Source organism: Aphanomyces invadans, assembly GCF_000520115.1.
Source record: "Aphanomyces invadans strain NJM9701 unplaced genomic scaffold supercont1.30, whole genome shotgun sequence".
NCBI classification, from domain to species: Eukaryota; Oomycota; class Saprolegniomycetes; order Saprolegniales; family Verrucalvaceae; genus Aphanomyces; species Aphanomyces invadans.
The window spans coordinates 146,129-147,222 of record NW_008580175.1 but is presented as its reverse complement, the minus strand read 5'-3'; the positions used below and the strand labels follow the sequence as shown (position 1 = coordinate 147,222).

Below are 1,094 nucleotides of genomic sequence, written 5' to 3'. Positions count from 1 at the left end.
CCCACGTATGGTACGTAGCGGAGGTCCTTGGGAGGGCACACGTCAAACTGGTGCTCGTTGTCTTCGATCCACGACGCGGTCGGGTTGATGCCCGAAAATGCCATGAATTGCTCCATCGTTCGCTTCGTGCCAAGCGAAAACTTGTCCAAGTCCGTCTTGTCGTAGTCATCCTTCGAGGTTGGCAGACCCAACGCGGCTCGAATGCGGCGTTGCGATCGACGAGCAATGACCGATCGTTTGTCCCACTCGTGGTCCCAAATCGCTTTGCGGGGCTCATACCAGTGAAAACATAAATGGTGTGTCGGGATGTACGTGTCGTAACCGTGGGTGAACAGACGTGCGACTCGAGAATACTCTTCGCCGTGGAACAAGTACGGAGTGTACGGATCGTTGCGCACTTCCAACGCCGACTCAGCTGTGCCAAAGTTGAATCCGCCGGCAAATTGAGACATCAGCTGCGGTTTCGGCGGACATGGAATCTGAATCGACGACGAGTACTGCACCATCGAGTCTTCGTTGTTGTTTTCGATACGAGCGTGACACATAAGCGTCACAAACTTCGGCACCTCACCAGGCTTCGGGTACCGGTCCGTGCCGTCAGGGTATACCGTCAAGATGGCCTTGGGATTCTTGATCGAGTCCCACTGGGAAATCATTTCGATGTCCCAGTTCGGTACAAACAATGTGTGGGAGTCGATCGCCAGCGCGAACGTGTCGATGGTCAGATCGACGCCTTCTTCCGTGCGGTACCGGCCGTACGTGGGACCGGTGGCATCCATGTAGCTGATGGACGCGTTGAGACGAAGTCGGTCGCGGCGATTGCAGTTGTCCTCGCCCACAATTTGACAGTACGAGTCAAAACAGGGCAACTCTTTCTCGTCGTAGTTCAACTGGTCAAAGATGCTCACGGCCACCAACTCGGGATGGGCCGCTTTCGTGAAAATCGACTCCAGCGTTTCCCCACAGCGCTTCGAGTCGCGGTAGTTCGCAATGAGAACAATGATTCGTCGATGGTTGGGGTCACGAGTTCGCGGTGCAGGGGCCGTTGTCATGGCTTGCGTGGGGGGAGGCAGAGTAGGTTCTTCAACAGGACT

The 1,094-nt window shown here is 55.6% G+C and overlaps 1 protein-coding gene across 1 annotated transcript; it reads right to left on the bottom strand.

The window, feature by feature from the left end:
* Positions 1-165: 165 nt before the first annotated feature.
* H310_11187 (hypothetical protein) lies at positions 166-1,052 on the bottom strand (the record flags this gene model as incomplete). Its single annotated transcript, XM_008877765.1, has 2 exons — positions 166-272; positions 323-1,052. The coding sequence occupies 2 exons, from the start codon at positions 1,050-1,052 to the stop codon at positions 166-168; spliced, it is 837 nt and encodes a 278-aa protein (XP_008875987.1).
* Between the last annotated feature and the right edge of the window lie 42 nt (positions 1,053-1,094).